At 56.8% G+C, this 23,158-nt stretch overlaps 1 protein-coding gene across 1 annotated transcript in view; it reads right to left on the bottom strand.

Moving 5' to 3' along the window:
• The window catches only part of kcnh6a (potassium voltage-gated channel, subfamily H (eag-related), member 6a), a 427,015-nt gene that overhangs the window by 335,575 nt on the left and 68,282 nt on the right, over window positions 1-23,158 (bottom strand). The window contains exon 2 of the mRNA XM_087977979.1: window positions 21,978-22,192. Within this exon, the coding sequence (XP_087834105.1) occupies window positions 21,978-22,192 (215 nt within the window). The remainder of the gene's footprint in view (window positions 1-21,977; window positions 22,193-23,158) is intronic.

Raw genomic sequence — 23,158 nt, 5'->3', positions numbered from 1 at the left:
GGCATCACCCTCTTGACCTATCTATCTTCCTTCCCCTTACACACTCCACCCTCCCCTCCGACCTATCACCATCACCCCCCACCTTCATCTACCTATCACATTCCCAGCTAACTTCCCCCAGCCCCACCCCCTTCCCATTTATCTCTCAGCTCCCCCACCCCGGCCCACAAGCCTCATTCCTGATGAAGAGCTTATGCCTGAAATGTCGATTTTCCTGCTCCTGGGATGCTGCCTGACCTGCTGTGCTTTTCCAGCACCACACTCTCTCTGACACACTATTTGAGCTGGTGTACAGGTGCCATGCGCTGACTGAAACATCTCATTCTCTCTGTCGCAGAATTGTAGCTGCACACACAGGCAGCAGCATGACACTCATCTCACACGAGTGCCAGTCACAAACATAACCTGGATTTGTAACGTAGGTTAGACGTGGAGTGGGGCCACACTTCTGTAAAGCAGGAAGAATGACTTTTAATTGCTAGGGGCTTCAGTTCTGTGGAGAGACTGGGCCTATTTGTCTTAAAGCGGAGAAAGGAGATATTTAATCGAGCCATGAAAAATCACAATGGATCTTAGACAGAGTAAATAAGACGCAATGGACTCTGCTAAAGAACAGGCTATTTCCTATGTGACAGTGGGATATAATCAAAACGTCTCCACTGGCTGTAGAGTGCTTCAGAATATCGTGAGGATGTGAAAGATTCTCTCCAAATGAACTTATTTTAAATGGCTAAAGGGCAAAAGGTGAGCACAGGAAGCTTGTAACATGCAGTGAGTCGCTGTGATCAGACATGAATTGCATGAAAATAAAATCAATGATAACCTTTAAAAGTGAAGTGATCGATACTTGAGGAGAACACATTCGTGTCGCTATGGGAGTATTCACTAAATCAAAAAGCTGCAACAGGCATTTAAAAAAAACACACATCGTGTGGGATTTGATGGAATGTGAGTAATTCTGGAATTTATCGCCCGTCCCTAGTTGCCCCTTGAGAAGGTGGGGGCTGAGCTGCCTCCTTGAACCGCTGCAGTCCATGTGCTGTGTTCCAGGAATTTGACCCAGCGACAGTGAAGGAACGGGGATATATTTCCATGCCAGGATGGTGAGCGGCTCAGAAGGGAACTTGCAGGGGCTGGTGTTTCCAAGTCTCTGCTGCCCTTGTCCTTCCAGTTGGAAGTGGCCATGGGTTTGGAAGGTGCTGTTACAGGAGACTGGATGAATTGCTCCAGTACATATCGTACACACTGCTGCTACTGAGCGTCGGTGGTGGAGTAAGGAGATGTTGAAGGTGGGATTGGGGGTAAGGGCTGTACTGGTTTGACATTGATGGCGTTGAACTTGCTGAGCGTTGTCATGGTTGCACCCAACCAGGTGAGTGGCATGCTGGCCCAGAATGTCTTCTCGCGGGCGGATACTGCAAGCGAGGGGTAAACCACCCGTCACTACAGAGAGGAATCAGACACAGGCCTGACAGAGGCCTGGGGCAGTGTGATAGGCCATAGCTTCATCACAGGCTCCCACTCCTGACAAATACCAGCCCTTGACCAATGGAAATGGAGCCTCCCTGATCCCAAACCCCGATTCCGCACACAGACGGCTCAAGGTCTTTCTGGGACTTGCTGCCTAAACCCAGGGGCACAGTTCCTGACACACGGAACACACTCTCCCTGACACACGGAACACACTCTCCCTGACACACGGAACACACACTCTCCCTGACACACGGAACACACACTCTCCCTGACACACGGAACACACTCTCCCTGACACACGGAACACACTCTCCCTGACACACGGAACACACACTCTCCCTGACACACGGAACACACACTCTCCCTGACACACGGAACACACTCTCCCTGACACACGGAACACACTCTCCCTGACACATGGAACACACACTCCCCCTGACACACGGAACACACACTCTCCCTGACACACGGAACACACTCTCCCTGACACACGGAACACACTCTCCCTGACACATGGAACACACACTCCCCCTGACACACGGAACACACTCTCCCTGACACACGGAACACACTCTCCCTGACACACGGAACACACTCTCCCTGACACACGGAACACGCTCTCTCTGACACACGGAACATACTCTCCCTGATACACGGAACACGCTCTCTCCCTGACACACGGAACACACTCTCTCCCTGTCACAAGGAACATACTCTCTCCCTGACACGCGTAACACGCTCTCTCCCTGACACACGGAACACGCTCCCTCTGGCACACAGAACATACTCTCTCCCTGACACATGGAACACACACTCTCCCTGACACACGGAACACACTCTCTCCCTGTCACACGGAACACACTCTCTCCCTGTCACACGGAACACACTCTCCCTGACACACGGAACACACAACCTCCCTGACACACGGAACACACTCTCTCCCTGACACACGGAACACACTGTCTCCCTGTCACACGAAACACACTCTCCCTGACACACGGAACACGCTCCCTCCCTGTCACACGGAACACGCTCCCTCCCTGTCACACGGAACACACTCTCGCTGACACATGGAACACACTCTCTCCCTGTCACACGGACCACGCTCTCTCCCTGACACACGGAACACACTCTCCCTGACACACGGAACACACTCTCTCCCTGACACACGGAACACGCTCTCTTCCTGGCACACGGAACACGCTCTCTCCCTGACACACGGAACACTCTCTCTCTCTGACATACGGAACACGCTCTCTCCCTGACACATGGAACACGCTCTCTCCCTGACACACAGAACACGCTCTCTCCATGACACACGGAACAATCTCTCTCTCTGACATACGGAACACGCTCTCTCCCTGACACACGGAACACACACTCCCTGACACACGGAACACACTCTCCCTGACACACGGAACACACGTGCTCTCTGACACACGGAACACACTCTCTCCCTGACACACGGAACACTCTCTCTCTCTGACATACGGAACACGCTCTCTCCCTGACACACGGAACACGCTCTCTCCCTGACACGCGGAACACGCTCTCTCTGACACACGGAACACGCTCTCTCCCTGAAACATGGAACACACTCTCTCCCTGACACACAGAACACACTCCCCCTGACACACGGAACACACTCTCCTGACACACGGAACACACTCTCTCCCTGACACACGGAACACGCTCTCTCCCTGACACGCGGAACACGCTCTCTCTGACACACGGAACACGCTCTCTCCCTGACACATGGAACACACTCTCTCCCTGACACACAGAACATACTCTCTCCCTGACACATGGAACACACACTCTCCCTGACACACGGAACACACTCTCTCCCTGACACACGGAACACGCTCTCTCCTTGACACACAGAACATACTCTGTCCCTGACACATGGAACACACTCTCGCCCTGACACACGGAACACACTCTCTCTGACACACGGAACATGCTCTCTCCCTGACACACGGAACACACTCTCTCCCTGACACGCGGAACACGCTCTCTCTCTGACACACGGAACACGCTCTCTCCCTGACACATGGAACACACTCTCTCCCTGACACATGGAACACACTCTCTCCCTGACACACGGAACACGCTCTCTCCCTGACACGCGGAATACGCTCTCTCTCTGACACACGGAACACGCTCTCTCCCTGACACACGGAACACGCTCTCTCCCTGACACACAGAACATACTCTCTCCCTGACACATGGAACACACTCTCGCCCTGACACACGGAACACACTCTCTCCCTGACACACAGAACATACTCTCTCCCTGACACATGGAACACACACTCTCCCTGACACATGGAACACACTCTCTCCCTGACACACGGAACACGCTCTCTCCCTGACACACGGAACACGCTCTCTCCTTGACACGCGGAACACGCTCTCTCCCTGACACACGGAACACGCTCTCTCTCTGACACACGGAACACGCTCTCTCCCTGACACATGGAACACGCTCTCTCCCTGACACACAGAACATACTCTTTCCCTGACACATGGAACACACTCTCCCTGACACACGGAACACGCTCTCTCCCTGACACACGGAACACGCTCTCTCCCTGACACATGGAACACTCTCTCTCTCTGACATACGGAACACGCTCTCTCCCTGACACATGGAACACGCTCCCTCCCTGACACACGGAACACGCTCTCTCCCTGACACACGGAACACGCTCTCTCCCTGACACACGGAACACACTCTCCCTGACACATGGAACACACTCTCCCTGACACACGGAACACGCTCTCTCCTTGACACGCGGAACACGCTCTCTCCCTGACACGCGGAACACGCTCTCTCTCTGACACACGGAACACGCTCTCTCCCTGACACACGGAACACACTCTCCCTGACACACGGAACACACTCTCTCCCTGACACACGGAACACGCTCTCTCCCTGACACACGGAACATACTCTCTCCCTGACACATGGAACACATTCTCGCCCTGACACACGGAACACACACTCTCCCTGACACATGGAACACACACTCTCCCTGACACACGGAACACACTCTCTCCCTGACACACAGAACATACTCTCTCCCTGACACATGGAACACACTCTCGCCCTGACACATGGAACACACTCTCTCCCTGACACACGGAACACGCTCTCTCTCTGACACACGGAACACGCTCTCTCCCTGACACACGGAACACACTCTCTCCCTGACACGCGGAACACGCTCTCTCTCTGACACACGGAACACGCTCTCTCCCTGACACACAGAACATACTCTCTCCCTGACACACGGAACACACTCTCCCTGACACGCGGAACACGCCTTCTCTCTGACACAGGGAATATGCACTCTTCCAGACACACAGAACACGCTCTCTCCCTGACACACGAAACACTCTCTCTCTCTGACATACGGTACACACTCTCTCCCTGACACACGGAACACACTCTCTCTCTGACACACGGAACACACTCTCTCCCTGACACACGGAACACGCTCTCTTCCTGACACACGGAACACGCTCTCTCCCTGACACACGGAACACTCTCTCTCTCTGACATACAGAACACGCTCTCTCCCTGACACACGGAACACACTCTCTCCCTGACACACGAAACACGCTCTCTTCCTGACACACGGAACACGCTCTCTCCCTGACACACGGAACACCCTCTCTCTGACATACGGAACACGCTCTCTCCCTGACACATGGAACACACTCTCTACCTGACACACGGAACACGCTCTCTCCCTGACACACAGAACATACTCTTTCCCTGACACATGGAACACACACTCTCACTGACACACGGAACACGCTCTCTCCCTGACACACGGAACACTCTTTCTCTCTGACATACGGAACACGCTCTCTCCCTGACACACGGAACACGCTCTCTCCTTGACACGCGGAACACGCTCTCTCCCTGACACGCGGAACACGCTCTCTCTCTGACACACGGAACACGCTCTCTCCCTGACACATGGAACACGCTCTCTCCCTGACACACAGAACATACTCTTTCCCTGACACATGGAACACACACTCTCCCTGACACACGGAACACGCTCTCTCCCTGACACACGGAACACGCTCTCTCCCTGACACACGGAACACACTCTCCCTGACACACGGAACACACTCTCTCTCTGACACACGGAACACACTCTCCCTGACACACGGAACATACTCTCTCCCTGTCACACGGAACACGCTCCCTCCCTGTCACACGGAACACACTCTCGCTGACACGGAACACACGCGCTCTCTGACACACGGAACACACTCTCTCCCTGACACATGGAACACACTCTCTCTCTGACATACGGAACACGCTCTCTCCCTGACACACGGAACACACTCTCCCTGACACACGGAACACACTCTCTCCCTGACACACGGAACACGCGCTCTCCCTGGCACGCGGAACACGCTCTCTCTGACACGGAACACGCTCTCTCCCTGACACACGGAACATACTCTCTCCCTGACACATGGAACACACTCTCGCCCTGACACACGGAACACACACTCTCCCTGACACATGGAACACACACTCTCCCTGACACACGGAACACGCTCTCTCCCTGACACACGGAACACACTCTCTCCCTGACACACAGAACATACTCTCTCCCTGACACATGGAACACACTCTCGCCCTGACACATGGAACACACTCTCTCCCTGACACACGGAACACGCTCTCTCTCTGACACACGGAACACGCTCTCTCCCTGACACACGGAACACACTCTCTCCCTGACACGCGGAACACGCTCTCTCTCTGACACACGGAACACGCTCTCTCCCTGACACACAGAACATACTCTCTCCCTGACACACGGAACACACTCTCCCTGACACACGGAACACACTCTCTCCCTGACACATGGAACACACTCTCTCCCTGACACGCGGAACACGCTTTCTCTCTGACACAGGGAACATGCACTCTTCCTGACACACGGAACACGCTCTCTCCCTGACACACGGAACACTCTCTCTCTCGGACATACGGAACACGCTCTCTCCCTGACACACGGAACACTCTCTCTCTCTGACATACGGAACACGCTCTCTCCCTGACACACGGAACACACTCTCTCCCTGACACATGGAACACACTCTCTCCCTGTCACACAGAACACGCTTTCCCTGACACATGGAGCACACTCTCTCCCTGACACGCGGAACACGCCTTCTCTCTGACACAGGGAATATGCACTCTTCCAGACACAGAGAACACGCTCTCTCCCTGACACACGAAACACTCTCTCTCTCTGACATACGGTACACACTCTCTCCCTGACACACGGAACACACTCTCTCTCTGACACACGGAACACACTCTCTCCCTGACACACGGAACACGCTCTCTTCCTGACACACGGAACACGCTCTCTCCCTGACACACGGAACACTCTCTCTCTCTGACATACGGAACACGCTCTCTCCCTGACACACGGAACACACTCTCTCCCTGACACACGAAACACGCTCTCTTCCTGACACACGGAACACGCTCTCTCCCTGACACACGGAACACCCTCTCTCTGACATACGGAACACGCTCTCTCCCTGACACATGGAACACACTCTCTACCTGACACACGGAACACGCTCTCTCCCTGACACACAGAACATACTCTTTCCCTGACACATGGAACACACACTCTCACTGACACACAGAACACGCTCTCTCCCTGACACACGGAACACTCTTTCTCTCTGACATACGGAACACGCTCTCTCCCTGACACACGGAACACGCTCTCTCCTTGACACGTGGAACACGCTCTCTCCCTGACACGCGGAACACGCTCTCTCTCTGACACACGGAACACGCTCTCTCCCTGACACATGGAACACGCTCTCTCCCTGACACACAGAACATACTCTTTCCCTGACACATGGAACACACACTCTCCCTGACACACGGAACACGCTCTCTCCCTGACACACGGAACACGCTCTCTCCCTGACACACGGAACACACTCTCCCTGACACACGGAACACACTCTCTCTCTGACACACGGAACACACTCTCCCTGACACACGGAACATACTCTCTCCCTGTCACACGGAACACGCTCCCTCCCTGTCACACGGAACACACTCTCGCTGACACGGAACACACGCGCTCTCTGACACACGGAACACACTCTCTCCCTGACACATGGAACACACTCTCTCTCTGACATACGGAACACGCTCTCTCCCTGACACACGGAACACACTCTCCCTGACACACGGAACACACTCTCTCCCTGACACACGGAACACGCGCTCTCCCTGGCACGCGGAACACGCTCTCTCTGACACGGAACACGCTCTCTCCCTGACACACGGAACATACTCTCTCCCTGACACATGGAACACACTCTCGCCCTGACACACGGAACACACACTCTCCCTGACACATGGAACACACACTCTACCTGACACACGGAACACGCTCTCTCCCTGACACACGGAACACACTCTTTCCCTGACACATGGAACACACACTCTCACTGACACACGGAACACGCTCTCTCCCTGACACACGGAACACTCTTTCTCTCTGACATACGGAACACGCTCTCTCCCTGACACACGGAACACGCTCTCTCCTTGACACGCGGAACACGCTCTCTCCCTGACACGCGGAACACGCTCTCTCTCTGACACACGGAACACGCTCTCTCCCTGACACACGGAACACTCTTTCTCTCTGACATACGGAACACGCTCTCTCCCTGACACACGGAACACGCTCTCTCCTTGACACGCGGAACACGCTCTCTCCCTGACACGCGGAACACGCTCTCTCTCTGACACACGGAACACGCTCTCTCCCTGACACATGGTACACGCTCTCTCCCTGACACACAGAACATACTCTTTCCCTGACACATGGAACACACACTCTCCCTGACACACGGAACACGCTCTCTCCCTGACACACGGAACACGCTCTCTCCCTGACACACGGAACACACTCTCCCTGACACACGGAACACACTCTCTCTCTGACACACGGAACACACTCTCCCTGACACACGGAACATACTCTCTCCCTGTCACACGGAACACGCTCCCTCCCTGTCACACGGAACACACTCTCGCTGACACGGAACACACGCGCTCTCTGACACACGGAACACACTCTCTCCCTGACACATGGAACACACTCTCTCTCTGACATACGGAACACGCTCTCTCCCTGACACACGGAACACACTCTCCCTGACACACGGAACACACTCTCTCCCTGACATACGGAACACGCTCTCTCCCTGACACACGGAACACACTCTCCCTGACACACGGAACACACTCTCTCCCTGACACACGGAACACGCGCTCTCCCTGGCACGCGGAACACGCTCTCTCTGACACGGAACACGCTCTCTCCCTGACACACGGAACATACTCTCTCCCTGACACATGGAACACACTCTCGCCCTGACACACGGAACACACACTCTCCCTGACACATGGAACACACACTCTCCCTGACACACGGAACACGCTCTCTCCCTGACACACGGAACACACTCTCTCCCTGACACACAGAACATACTCTCTCCCTGACACATGGAACACACTCTCGCCCTGACACATGGAACACACTCTCTCCCTGACACACGGAACACGCTCTCTCTCTGACACACGGAACACGCTCTCTCCCTGACACACGGAACACACTCTCTCCCTGACACGCGGAACACGCTCTCTCTCTGACACACGGAACACGCTCTCTCCCTGACACACAGAACATACTCTCTCCCTGACACACGGAACACACTCTCCCTGACACACGGAACACACTCTCTCCCTGACACATGGAACACACTCTCTCCCTGACACGCGGAACACGCTTTCTCTCTGACACAGGGAACATGCACTCTTCCTGACACACGGAACACGCTCTCTCCCTGACACACGGAACACTCTCTCTCTCGGACATACGGAACACGCTCTCTCCCTGACACACGGAACACTCTCTCTCTCTGACATACGGAACACGCTCTCTCCCTGACACACGGAACACACTCTCTCCCTGACACATGGAACACACTCTCTCCCTGTCACACAGAACACGCTTTCCCTGACACATGGAACACACTCTCTCCCTGACACATGGAACACACTCTCTCCCTGACACGCGGAACACGCCTTCTCTCTGACACAGGGAATATGCACTCTTCCAGACACACAGAACACGCTCTCTCCCTGACACACGAAACACTCTCTCTCTCTGACATACGGTACACACTCTCTCCCTGACACACGGAACACACTCTCTCTCTGACACACGGAACACACTCTCTCCCTGACACACGGAACACGCTCCCTTCCTGACACACGGAACACGCTCTCTCCCTGACACACGGAACACTCTCTCTCTCTGACATACGGAACACGCTCTCTCCCTGACACATGGAACACACTCTCTACCTGACACACGGAACACGCTCTCTCCCTGACACACAGAACATACTCTTTCCCTGACACATGGAACACACACTCTCACTGACACACGGAACACGCTCTCTCCCTGACACACGGAACACTCTCTCTCTCTGACATACGGAACACGCTCTCTCCCTGACACACGGAACACACTCTCCCTGACACACGGAACACACTCTCCCTGACACACGGAACACACGCGCTCTCTGACACACGGAACACACTCTCTCCCTGACACACGGAACACTCTCTCTCTCTGACATACGGAACACGCTCTCTCCCTGACACATGGAACACACTCTCCCTGACACACGGAACACACTCTCCCTGACACACGGAACACACGCGCTCTCTGACACACGGAACACACTCTCTCCCTGACACATGGATCACAATCCCCCTGACACAGGGAACACACTCTCTCTCTGACATACAGAACACACTCTCTCCCTGACACACGGAACACACTCTCTCTCTGACACATGGAACACACATTCTCCCTGACACATGGAACACACTCTCTCTCTGACACATGGAACACACTCTCTCCCTGACACACGGAACACGCTCTCTCCCTGACACACGGAACACGCTCTCTCCTTGACACGCGGAACACGCTCTCTCCCTGACACGCGGAACACGCTCTCTCTCTGACACACGGAACACGCTCTCTCCCTGACACATGGAACACGCTCTCTCCCTGACACACAGAACATACTCTTTCCCTGACACATGGAACACGCTCTCTCCCTGACACACGGAACACGCTCTCTCCCTGACACACGGAACACGCTCTCTCCCTGACACATGGAACACTCTCTCTCTCTGACATACGGAACACGCTCTCTCCCTGACACATGGAACACGCTCCCTCCCTGACACACGGAACACGCTCTCTCCCTGACACACGGAACACTCTCTCTCTCTGACATACGGAACACACTCTCTCCCTGACACACGGAACACACTCTCCCTGACACATGGAACGCACTCTCCCTGACACACGGAACACGCTCTCTCCTTGACACGCGGAACACGCTCTCTCCCTGACACGCGGAACACGCTCTCTCTCTGACACACGGAACACGCTCTCTCCCTGACACATGGAACACGCTCTCTCCCTGACACACAGAACATACTCTTTCCCTGACACATGGAACACACACTCTCCCTGACACACGGAACACGCTCTCTCCCTGACACACGGAACACGCTCTCTCCCTGACACACGGAACACACTCTCCCTGACACACGGAACACACTCTCTCTCTGACACACGGAACACACTCTCCCTGACACACGGAACATACTCTCTCCCTGTCACACGGAACACGCTCCCTCCCTGTCACACGGAACACACTCTCGCTGACACGGAACACACGCGCTCTCTGACACACGGAACACACTCTCTCCCTGACACATGGAACACACTCTCTCTCTGACATACGGAACACGCTCTCTCCCTGACACACGGAACACACTCTCCCTGACACACGGAACACACTCTCTCCCTGACACACGGAACACGCGCTCTCCCTGGCACGCGGAACACGCTCTCTCTGACACGGAACACGCTCTCTCCCTGACACACGGAACACACTCTCCCTGACACACGCAACACACTCTCTCTCTGACACACGGAACACACTCTCCCTGACACACGGAACATACTCTCTCCCTGACACATGGAACACACTCTCGCCCTGACACACGGAACACACTCTCTCCCTGACACACAGAACATACTCTCTCCCTGACACATGGAACACACACTCTCCCTGACACACGGAACACGCTCTCTCCCTGACACACGGAACACACTCTCTCCCTGACACACAGAACATACTCTCTCCCTGACACATGGAACACACTCTCGCCCTGACACATGGAACACACTCTCTCCCTGACACACGGAACACGCTCTCTCTCTCTGACACACGGAACACGCTCTCTCCCTGACACACGGAACACACTCTCTCCCTGACACGCGGAACACGCTCTCTCTCTGACACACGGAACACGCTCTCTCCCTGACACACAGAACATACTCTCTCCCTGACACATGGAACACACTCTCCCTGACACACGGAACACACTCTCTCCCTGACACATGGAACACACTCTCTCCCTGACACGCGGAACACGCTTTCTCTCTGACACAGGGAACATGCACTCTTCCTGACACACGGAACACGCTCTCTCCCTGACACACGGAACACTCTCTCTCTCGGACATACGGAACACGCTCTCTCCCTGACACACGGAACACTCTCTCTCTCTGACATACGGAACACGCTCTCTCCCTGACACACGGAACACACTCTCTCCCTGACACATGGAACACACTCTCTCCCTGTCACACAGAACACGCTTTCCCTGACACATGGAACACACTCTCTCCCTGACACATGGAACACACTCTCTCCCTGACACGCGGAACACGCCTTCTCTCTGACACAGGGAATATGCACTCTTCCAGACACACAGAACACGCTCTCTCCCTGACACACGGAACACTCTCTCTCTCTGACATACGGTACACACTCTCTCCCTGACACACGGAACACACTCTCTCTCTGACACACGGAACACACTCTCTCCCTGACACACGGAACACGCTCTCTTCCTGACACACGGAACACGCTCTCTCCCTGACACACGGAACACTCTCTCTCTCTGACATACGGAACACGCTCTCTCCCTGACACACGGAACACACTCTCTCCCTGACACACGAAACACGCTCTCTTCCTGACACACGGAACACGCTCTCTCCCTGACACATGGAACACCCTCTCTCTGACATACGGAACACGCTCTCTCCCTGACACATGGAACACACTCTCTCCCTGACACACGGAACCCCCCCCTCTCCCTGACACACAGAACATACTCTTTCCCTGACATATGGAACACACACTCTCACTGACACACGGAACACGCTCTCTCCCTGACACACGGAACACTCTCTCTCTCTGACATACGGAACACGCTCTCTCCCTGACACACGGAACACACTCTCCCTGACACACGGAACACACTCTCCCTGACACACGGAACACACGCGCTCTCTGACACACGGAACACACTCTCTCCCTGACACACGGAACACTCTCTCTCTCTGACATACGGAACACGCTCTCTCCCTGACACATGGAACACACTCTCCCTGACACACGGAACACACTCTCCCTGACACACGGAACACACGCGCTCTCTGACACACGGAACACACTCTCTCCCTGACACATGGATCACAATCCCCCTGACACAGGGAACACACTCTCTCTCTGACATACAGAACACACTCTCTCCCTGACACACGGAACACACTCTCTCTCTGACACATGGAACACACGTTCTCCCTGACACATGGAACACACTCTCTCTCTGACACATGGAACACACTCTCTCCCTGACACACGGAACACACACTTTCCCTGACACACAGAACACACATTCTCCCTGGCACATGGAACACACACTCCCTGACACACGGAACACACACTTTCCCTGACACATGGAACACACTCTCTCTCTGATACATGGAACACACTCTATCCCTGTCATGCGGAACACACTCTCTCCCTGACACACGGAACAACTCTCTCTCTGACACATGGAACACGCTCCCTCACTGACACACGAAACACGCTCTCTCTCTGACACACTGAACACACTCTGTCCCTGACACACGGAACACACACTCTCTCCCTGACACACGGAACACCCTCTCTCCCGATACACGTAACACACTCTCTCCCTGACACACGGAACACTCTCTCTCCCTGACACACAGAACACACTCTCCCTGGCACACGGAACACGGTCCCTCTCTGACACACGGAACACACACTTTCCCTGACACATGGAACACGCTCTCTCCCTGACACACGGAACACGCTCTCTCTGACACATGGAAGACACTCTCTCCCTGACACATGGAACACACACTTTCCCTGACACATGAAACACGCTCTCTCCCTGACACCCGGAACACACTCTCTCCCTGACACACGGAACACACTCTGTCCCTGACACACGGAACACACTCTCTCTGACACACGGAACACGCTCTCCCTGACGCACGGAACACACACTTTCCCTGACACACGGAACACGCTCTCTTCCTGACACACGGAACACGCTCTCTCCCTGACACACGGAACACTCTCTCTCTCTGACATACGGAACACGCTCTCTCCCTGACACACGGAACACACTCTCTCCCTGACACACGAAACACGCTCTCTTCCTGACACACGGAACACGCTCTCTCCCTGACACATGGAACACCCTCTCTCTGACATACGGAACACGCTCTCTCCCTGACACATGGAACACACTCTCTCCCTGACACACGGAACACGCTCTCTCCCTGACACACAGAACATACTCTTTCCCTGACATATGGAACACACACTCTCACTGACACACGGAACACGCTCTCTCCCTGACACACGGAACACTCTCTCTCTCTGACATACGGAACACGCTCTCTCCCTGACACACGGAACACACTCTCCCTGACACACGGAACACACTCTCCCTGACACACGGAACACACGCGCTCTCTGACACACGGAACACACTCTCTCCCTGACACACGGAACACTCTCTCTCTCTGACATACGGAACACGCTCTCTCCCTGACACATGGAACACACTCTCCCTGACACACGGAACACACTCTCCCTGACACACGGAACACACGCGCTCTCTGACACACGGAACACACTCTCTCCCTGACACATGGATCACAATCCCCCTGACACAGGGAACACACTCTCTCTCTGACATACAGAACACACTCTCTCCCTGACACACGGAACACACTCTCTCTCTGACACATGGAACACACATTCTCCCTGACACATGGAACACACTCTCTCTCTGACACATGGAACACACTCTCTCCCTGACACACGGAACACACACTTTCCCTGACACACGGAACACACATTCTCCCTGGCACATGGAACACACACTCCCTGACACACGGAACACACACTTTCCCTGACACATGGAACACACTCTCTCTCTGATACATGGAACACACTCTATCCCTGTCATGCGGAACACACTCTCTCCCTGACACACGGAACAACTCTCTCTCTGACACATGGAACACGCTCCCTCACTGACACACGAAACACGCTCTCTCTCTGACACACTGAACACACTCTGTCCCTGACACACGGAACACCCTCTCTCCCGATACACGTAACACACTCTCTCCCTGACACACGGAACACGCTCTCTCCCTGACACACAGAACACACTCTCCCTGGCACACGGAACACGGTCCCTCTCTGACACACGGAACACACACTTTCCCTGACACATGGAACACGCTCTCTCCCTGACACACGGAACACGCTCTCTCTGACACATGGAAGACACTCTCTCCCTGACACATGGAACACACACTTTCCCTGACACATGAAACACGCTCTCTCCCTGACACCCGGAACACACTCTCTCCCTGACACACGGAACACACTCTGTCCCTGACACACGGAACACACTCTCTCTGACACACGGAACACGCTCTCTCCCTGACGCACGGAACACACACTTTCCCTGACACACGGAACACGCTCTCTGCCTGACGCACGGAACACACACTTTCCCTGACACACGGAACACGCTCTCTCCCTGACGCACGGAACACACACTTTCCCTGACACACGGGGCACACTCTCCCTGACACACGGAACACACTCTCTCCCTGACACACGGAACACGCTCTCTCTCTGTGACACACGGAACACACTCTCTCCCTGACACACGGAACACACTCTGTCCCTGACACACGGAACACACGCTATCCATGACACACGGAACGCACTCTCTCTCAGACACACGGAACGCACTCTCGCTGAGTCCTGTACTCCCCTCCCCCTCCCTGATTCATACTACCACTGGATGCCCAGAGGGACCGGCCATTATGTACCGCCTGCTGTTTTGACCATTTCCTGTCGTCCTTAATAATGTATTTTTAAAGAATGAACTGTGCAGCAAAATGGGAGTGCACCCCTCTGAGTGCCGCCCTGTGAGTGCCCCCCTGTGGGAGCCCCCCTCTGAGTGCCCCCCTGTGGGAGCCCCCCTCTGAGTGCCCCCCTCTGAGTGCCCCCCTGTGGGTGCCCCCCTCTGAGTGCCCCCCCGTGGGTGCCCCCCTCTGAGTGCACCCCTGTGAGTGCCCACCTTTGAGTGCCCCCCTGTGAGTGCTCCCCTGTGAGTCCCCCCCTGTGGGTGCCCCCCTGTGGGTGCCCCCCTCTGAGTGCCCCCCCTGTGGGTGCCCCCCTCTGAGTGCACCCCTGTGAGTGCCCACCTTTGAGTGCCCCCCTGTGAGTGCTCCCCTGTGAGTCCCCCCTGTGGGTGCCCCCCTGTGAATGCCCCCCTGTGGGTGCCCCCCCTCTGAGTGCACCCCTGTGAGTGCTCCCCTGTGAGTCCCCCCTGTGGGTGCCCCCCTGTGAATGCCCCCCTGTGGGTGCCCCCCCTCTGAGTGCACCCCTATGGGTGCCCCCCCTGTGAATGCCCCCTGTGAATGCCCCCAGGAGTGCCCCCCCTGTGAGTGCCCCCCTGTGAGTGCCCCCCTGTGGGTGCCCCCCTGTGGGTGCCCCCCTCTGAGTGCCCCTCTGTGTGTTTGGTGTTGCCACCATAGGCTGAGAGGTGAATGAGGAGCCGTTGGCGATGTGAATTGGAGCATTCCGAATACAACTCCACTCTTTCATTTCGGGGATTATCGTTGGGAAAATCCCAGTTGCCAACTCTCTGAGCAGGGTCCACCCTCCCCAGCCCCTCACCCACTCTCAGCACCAGCCTACCCTGCCCTGCACACTCAGTCCCCTCAGCAAGCTCTGTCTATGTGCTCAGAGTTGGTTACCCTGCTCGACCACAGCCTACAGTGGCCTGTCTGAGAGTGTCAGCAGGCCATTCATTCACACTATCACAGAATTATTGCAACATAGTCAGAGGAGGCCATTCAGTCCATCGTACAAGCACCGGCTCTTCAAACAAGCGTCACTTCACAAATCCCTCCTGGTCAGGTTGTTTCCCCCTTCACAAACAGGAACAGCTTCTCCCTATACCCACTGCGCAGCCCCGTCCCTGATTTTGAAAACCTCTCTCAGGTCTCCGTCTCAGCCTTCTTCCCTTCTGAGATAACTCTACCAACTTCTTCAAAATATCCTCAGTCCTGGAACCATTCCTGCGAATTATTCCTGTGCACTGTCTCTCTCTCTGTCTCACCCTCTCTCTGTCTCACTCTCTCCCTCCCTCCAGTGTGTTCACATCTTTCCTATAACGTTCCCATGACAACCAAACTCAATAGTAACCAGGGTCAGCCAGGGAAAACTCAGAATAGGGGTTCCCTGACTGGGTCTGTTAACCTGGTCTGATCAGGGAGCCCTGGCTGACAGGTATAAACAGGAGTGTCAGAGGCTCTGCTCACTCTGAGAGCTGGCTTCCAGGGAGCTGGATCAGTGTCAGGGTCTCTCCGCCTGAAAATAAAGGGGGACTTGATAATGGGGTACCGGCCTGTGTGGAGTTATTTCAAACAGATCTAACAAGAGACTTGTACAGGTTCAGTCTCACCTCCTTGCTCTGCCTACTTTGCGTCCCTATTAATAAAGCCAAGAACACAGTTCTGCAGCAGGCTGTGAAATGTTTAATTGGGTCAGAGATTCTTGGGTGAGCAGGGTGTGAAAACCACAGATATATGAAGCACAGGACAGGACGCTGAGCTGATCGAGAGCGGATTGTGTGTCAGCGAGCTGACGAGGGACGGAAATGCGAATGAAATTACTGTATATTCCTCGGGCAGGTTACAGGGGTCTGCAAAGGGGAGACATCGCTCCAATGGGAAAGGGAGCCCGGAATTGCTGAGCAAGGTCCAACACATACACCACTGAGGTTCAAGAACAACGCCCCCCTAATTAAGAGCAATTAGGGCTGAGCAAGATAGGGGGGGGGAGGGGGGGCAAGATTAAACCTTCGAAAAAAACACAATCCAAGATTTAAGGTATCCATGGGGACTACAGGCAACAGGCAATGAAGGTGCAGGGCTGGAGGAGTGACAGGCATGAGGGGGCAGTGAGGGGGCAGTGAGGGGGCAGTGAGGGGGCAGTGAGGGGGACAGTGAGGGGGCAGTGAGGGGGCAGTGAGGGGGACAGTGAGGGGACAGTGAGGGGGCAGTGAGGGGACAGTGAGGGGGACAGTGAGGGGCAGTGAGGGGACAGAGAGGGGCAGTGAGGGGGCAGTGAGGGGGACAGTGAGGGAGCAGTGAGGGGGCAGTGAGGGGGCAGTGAGGGGACAGTGAGGGGGACAGTGAGGGGCAGTGAGGGGACAGAGAGGGGCAGTGAGGGGGCAGTGAGGGGGACAGTGAGGGGGCAGTGAGGGGGCAGTGAGGGGGACAGTGAGGGGGACAGTGAGGGGGCAGTGAGGGGGACAGTGAGGGGGACAGTGAGGGGGCAGTGAGGGGGACAGTGAGGGGGCAGTGAGGGGGCAGTGAGGGGGACAGTGAGGGGGACAGTGAGGGGGCAGTGAGGGGGACAGTGAGGGGGCAGTGAGGGGGACAGTGAGGGGGACAGTGAGGGGACAGTGAGGGGGCAGTGAGGGGACAGTGAGGGGGCAGTGAGGGGGCAGTGAGGGGGCAGTGAGGGGGACAGTGAGGGGACAGTGAGGGGGCAGTGAGGGGACAGTGAGGGGGCAGTGACGGGGACAGTGAGGGGGCAGTGAGGGGGCAGTGAGAGGGCAGTGAGGGGACAGTGAGGGGACAGTGAGGGGACAGTGAGGGAGCAGTGACGGGGACAGTGAGGGGGCAGTGAGGGGGCAGTGAGAGGGCAGTGAGGGGACAGTGAGGGGACAGTGAGGGGACAGTGAGGGGGCAGTGAGAGGGCAGTGAGGGGACAGTGAGGGGACAGTGAGGGGACAGTGAGGGGGCAGTGACGGGGACAGTGAGGGGACAGTGAGGGGGCAGTGAGGGGGCAGTGAGGGGGCAGTGACAGGGACAGTGAGGGGGACAGTGAGGGGACAGTGACAGGGACAGTGAGGGGACAGTGAGGGGGACAGTGAGGGGACAGTGAGGGGGACAGTGAGGGGGACCGCGAGGGGGACAGTGAGGGGGGCAGTGAGGGGACAGTGAGAGGGACAGTGAGGGGGGCAATGAGGGGACAGTGAGGGTGACAGTGAGGGGGACAGTGAGGGGGGCAGTGAGGGGACAGTGAGGGTGACAGTGACGGGGACAGTGAGGGGACAGTGAGGGTGACAGTGAGGGGGACAGTGAGGGGGGCAGTGAGGGGACAGTGAGGGGGACAGTGAGGGGACAGTGAGGGGGCAATGAGGGGGACTGTGAGGGGGACAGTGAGGGGGACAGTGAGGGGACAGTGAGGGGGCAGTGAGGGGGACAGTGAGGGGGACAGTGAGGGGGACAGTGAGGGGTCAGTGACAGGGACATTGAGGGGGCAGTGACAGGGACAGTGAGGGGGCAGTGAGGGGGACAGTGAGGGGGACAGTGAGGGGACAGTGACAGGGACAGTGACAGGGACAGTGAGGGGGCAGTGTGGGGACATTGAGGGAGGAGGTGAGGGGTGTGAGGGAGGTCAGTGAGGGTGACAGTGAGAGGAGAGTGAGGGGACAGTGAGGGGGACAGTGAGGGAGTCTGTGAGGGGACAGTGAGTGGGCAGTGAGGAGGGCAGTGAGGGGACAGTGAGGGCAGTGAGGGGATAGTGACGGGACAGTGAGGGGGCAGTGAGGGGACAGTGAGGGGGACAGTGTGAGGACTGAGGGCAGTGAGGGGACAGTGACAGGACAGTGAGGGGGCAGTGAGGGGACAGTGAGGGGGACAGTGTGAGGACAGTGAGGGAGACAGTGAAGGGGCAGTGAGGGGTACAGTGAGGGGACAGTGAGGGGTACAGTGAGGGAACAGTGAGGGGGACAGTGAGGGGGAGTGAGGGAGACAGTGAGGGGACAGTGAGGGGGATAGTGAGGTGGCAGTGAGGGGGACAGTGAGGGGACAGTGAGGGGGACAGTGAGGGGGACAGTGAGGGGGCAGTGAGGGGACAGTGAGGGTGACAGTGAGGGGGACAGTGAGGGGGACAGTGAGGGGAGAGTGAGGGAGTGAGGGGGACAGTGAGGGGGACAGTGAGGAGGACAGTGAGGGGAGAGTGAGGGAGTGAGGGGGACAGTGAGGGGGAGTGAGGGAGACATTGAGGGGACAGTGAGGGGGATAGTGAGGGGGACAGTGAGGGGAGAGTGAGGGAGTGAGGGGGACAGTGAGGGGGATAGTGAGGGGTACAGTGAGGGGGAGTGAGGGAGACAGTAAGGGGACAGTGAGGGGGATAGTGAGGGGGACAGTGAGGGGGGCAGTGAGGGGGGCAGTGAGGGGGGCAGTGAGGGGGACAGTGAGGGGGACAGTGAGGGGACAGTGAGGGGACTGTGAGGGGGACAGTGAGGGGGACAGTGAGGAGACAGTGAGTGGACAGTGAGGGGGCAGTGAGGGGGCAGTGTGGGGACATTGAGGGAGGAGGTGAGGGGACAGTGAGAGGAGGGTCAGTGAGAGGAGAGTGGGGGGGCAGTGATGGGGACTGTAAGGAAGCAATGAGGGTACAGTAAGGGGGCAGTGAGGGGGACTGTGAGGGGACAGTGAGGGGACAATGATGAGGACAGTGAGGGGGACAGTGAGGAGACAGTGACAGGGACAGTGAGGGGGACAGTGAGGGGACAGTGAGGGGACAGTGAGGGGGACAGTGAGGGGGACAGTGACGGGGACAGTGAGAGGGCAGTGAGGGGGACAGTGAGAGGGCAGTGAGGGGGACAGTGAGGGGACAGTGAGGGGACAGTGAGGGTGACAGTGAGGGGGACAGTGAGGAGACAGTGAGGGTGACAGTGACGGGGACAGTGAGGGGGACAGTGAGGGGACAGTGAGGGTGACAGTGACGGGGACAGTGAGGGGACAGTGAGGAGGACAGTGAGGGGGACAGTGAGGGGGCAGTGAGGGGGACAGTGAGGGGGCAGTGAGGGGACAGTGAGCGGGCAGTGAGGGGGACAGTAAGGAGACAGTGAGGGGACAGTGAGGTGACAGTGACAGGGACAGTGAGGGGACAGTGAGGGGGACAGTGAGGGGACAGTGAGGAGGCAGTGAGGGGGCAGTGAGGGGACAGTGAGGGGGACAGTGAGGGGGACAGTGAGGGGGACAGTGAGAGGGCAGTGAGGGGGACAGTAAGGGGACAGTGAGGGGGACAGTGAGGGGGCAGTGAGGGGGACAGTGAGAGGGTAGTGACGGGGACAGTGAGAGGACAGTGAGGGTGACAGTAAGGGGACAGTGAGGGGGACAGTGAGGGGGCAGTGAGGGGGACAGTGAGAGGGTAGTGACGGGGACAGTGAGAGGACAGTGAGGGTGACAGTGACGGGGACAGTGAGGGGGACAGTGAGGGGACAGTGAGGGGACAGTAAGGGGACAGTGAGGGGGACAGTGAGGGGGCAGTGAGGGGACAGTGAGGGGACAGTGAGAGGGCAGTGACGGGGACAGTGAGGGGACAGTGAGGGGGACAGTGAGGGGACAGTGAGGGGACAGTGAGGGGACAGTGAGGGGGACAGTGACGGGGACAGTGAGGAGACAGTGAGGGGGACAGTGAGGGGACAGTGAGGGGACAGTGAGGGGACAGTGAGGGGGACAGTGAGGGGGACAGTGAGGGGACAGTGAGGGGACAGTGAGGGGGACAGTGAGGGGACAGTGAGGGGACAGTGAGGGGGACAGTGAGGGGGACAGTGAGGGGACAGTGAGGGGACAGTGAGGGGGACAGTGAGGGGACAGTGAGGGGACAGTGAGGGGACAGTGAGGGGGACAGTGACGGGGACAGTGAGGAGACAGTGAGGGGACAGTGAGGGGACAGTGAGGGGACAGTGAGGGGGACAGTGAGGGGACAGTGAGGGGACAGTGAGGGGACAGTGAGGGGGACAGTGAGGGGACAGTGTGGGGGGTAGAAGCAGAGAGCTAGAAACAGCGCCAGCACAGCAGGTGATTTGGTACCTGTGTGACTTTCTCCGTGACGTTCTGAGTTCTCTCTTTCACTTTGCTGGGAGCGATGATCTCGATCTCCGTGGGTGATGGTGTGAGGATGACGTCTGGATTAAAATCCACAAAGTTGAGGGTAATCTGAGGGATCCTGCTGATGGCGCGATACTTCATCAAATCCGAGTCCGATGTGGAGTTCAGGAGGTGTGGCTTAGAGCTCCTCGTACCGCCTTAAAGGAACCGAGAGACTGTTAGAGATTCACACAGCAGCCAGGGACCGCCCAGAGACCGCCCAGAGATCACCCAGAGACCAGAGAACACCCAGAGACCGCACAGAGACCACCCAGAGATCACCCAAAGACCAGAGAGCACCCAGAGACCAGAGACCGCCCAGAGACCACCCAGAGACCAGAGACCGCCCAGAGATCACCCAGAGACCACTCAGAGACCACCCAGAGATCACCCAGAGACCAGAGACCACCCAGAGACCAGAGACCACCCAGAGACCACCCACAGACCACCCAGAGATCACCCAAAGACCAGAGAGCACCCAGAGACCAGAGACCACCCAGAGACCGCCCAGAGGTCACCCAGAGACCACTCAGAGACCGCCCAGAGATCACCCAGAGACCAGAGACCACCCAGCGACCACCCAGAGACCAGGGACCGCCCAGAGACCATCCTCAGACCACCCAGAGACCAGAGACTACCCAGAGACCGCCCAGAGAACACCCAGAGACCAGACACCACCCAGAGACCACCCAGAGATCACCCAGAGATCAGAGACCACCCAGAGACCGCCCAGAGATCACCCAAAGACCAGAGACCACCCAGAGACCAGAGACCACCCAGACACCGCCCAGAGATCACCCAGAGACCACCCAGAGACCGCCCAGAGACCTATGACCACCCAGAGACCGCCCAGAGATCACTCAAAGACCAGAGACCACCCAGAGACCAGAGACCACCCAGAGACCACCCAGAGATCACCCAGAGATCAGAGACCACCCAGAGACCGCCCAGTGATCACCCAGAGACCAGAGACCACCCAGAGACCAGAGACCAGACAGAAACCACCCAGAGATAGGACAGCACCCAGGGACAGGGATGCACGCAGAGACCAGACAGCACCAAGGGACAAGGCAGCGCCCAGGGACAGGACAGCACCCAGAGACAGGGCAGCACCCAGGGACAGG

Source organism: Chiloscyllium plagiosum, unplaced genomic scaffold, assembly GCF_037043375.1.
Source record: "Chiloscyllium plagiosum isolate Xiang-an unplaced genomic scaffold, Cpla_swu_hap1 HiC_scaffold_32, whole genome shotgun sequence".
NCBI classification, from domain to species: Eukaryota; Metazoa; Chordata; class Chondrichthyes; order Orectolobiformes; family Hemiscylliidae; genus Chiloscyllium; species Chiloscyllium plagiosum.
This window is presented reverse-complemented; position numbering and strand designations above follow the sequence as displayed.